General features: G+C 39.9%; 1 protein-coding gene across 1 annotated transcript in view; it reads right to left on the bottom strand.

Moving 5' to 3' along the window:
- Positions 1–1,712, bottom strand: part of LOC101863131 (ATP-binding cassette sub-family A member 3) — a gene marked incomplete in the record, with an annotated part of 33,739 nt that overhangs the window by 12,833 nt on the left and 19,194 nt on the right. The window contains 1 exon segment of the mRNA XM_013087787.1: positions 578–724. Within this exon segment, the coding sequence (XP_012943241.1) occupies positions 578–724 (147 nt within the window).

Genomic DNA, 1,712 nt, shown 5'->3' on the forward strand with positions numbered 1-1,712 from the left:
GGTGGGGTACAGTTGGGTGCAGTGGGGTAGGGTGCGGTGGGGTACAGTTGGGTGCAGTGCGGTGAGGGGGGTGGGGTGTTAAAGGTTAGAAAAGGAAACCAATAGCAGCATTAATACAACAGCTATGACCACAAATATATCAGAAACAATGACAGCAACAATGACAGCAACAATGACAGCAACAATGACTGCAACAACAATAGCTACACCAACTCAAACATTGACAATAACAAGAAAATACCACCCACCCACCACCGTGGGGGAGGTTGCTGTTTCCTTTTTCCTGCTTTTTTATTTCTGTTTTTTTTCTGTTTTCTTTTTGTTTTGTTTTGTTTTTAAATTAATTGTATTTGTCACTTTGGAGAAACATTGTAGAATCATCGACAAGGGAAATAACCGAATGATTAATCATATGACAGGTAGGAAGCATTGACGAGTAGCATCCCTTTAAAAGAAAATTCATTGAGAGTCGACACACAGCGAAACAACTTAACATCTGATAAATAATAGCATTATGTGTTGGATATAATCTTATTAACCCAGGTTCTGTATATCCCACAAAAAGGAAATCAGTTACCGGTACATCCGGAAACTCCTCCGTGACGTGATTCCGGTTAACCAGATCCCTGTAGGTGTCCCCCAGCAGGCCAGTCCCGGCCCCCTCTATGTACAGGACTCGGGTGTGGCCGTACATGTCAAGGTCGTACAACAGGCTCGGCTCCACCTTGCGGGGTAAACAAATTTAAAAATAAATAAATAAAACAATAAAGGAATAAAGGAATAGACAAATAAAGGACTAAATAAAGAAACAAATAAAGAAAGTTTAAAAAAAAAGTATAATCAACCAATCAATTAATCAATCAATCAATCCATCAATCAATTGAGGAAATTGCTGTTTATTGGTACCGTCGAAAAATTCGGATTACAATGGCAATCATACACAAAAACACACTCAAATACACAAATATATAATATACAAATAATACCAAGCACACAGTAGTATTACTCATCCAATGTAAATAATTTTACCACCATGTAATCCGCTAGTCGTCACTGTGCAGCGCTCTGTCGTATTTTCTAAAGACAGGTTTATCGTTTCTTGCTCAAGGATACACTCCTGTGACCACCCGTCTAAACCCTGCGTCATAGACACCTGTTTGACATCATTTGTGAGTCCAAAACTCACTAACCACTCGGCCACAGGAGGTGAGAGGGTGTAAGCAGAAGCGAGAGAAGGTGATTGGAAATTTTATAGCGGTGGAGGAGATACGATAAAAGTGGGATGGAATAAAACAAAGATCAGATGGGACAAAATTAGAGATTAAAATAAAATGAGATAAAATGGGATGGGATGAGACACAATGAGCTGTCGTTTGTTGTGTAGTGGCTAGGTGCTTTGCCCTTGCATGCAGGAGACGTGAGATCGATTCCCTATTTGGAATAATTTTTATCGGGGATCTCCGTGTTTCTCCAGGGACGTCGAATGTCTCTCAACTTATAAACACACACACACACACATACACATACATATTTATCCACACATACACGAATCCATTCACATTTGACATAATAATATACACTTACAAACACATTACATGCACACACAGATACACACATATGTACACACATATGCACACACACACATGCGCGCACGCATGCTTACAGACATGACCACACACACACACAAAGTGATGACACGTATACACAAACAC

The sequence above is a fragment of the Aplysia californica genome, unplaced genomic scaffold (assembly GCF_000002075.1).
Source record: "Aplysia californica isolate F4 #8 unplaced genomic scaffold, AplCal3.0 scaffold00638, whole genome shotgun sequence".
In the NCBI taxonomy this organism is placed as follows: Eukaryota; Metazoa; Mollusca; class Gastropoda; order Aplysiida; family Aplysiidae; genus Aplysia; species Aplysia californica.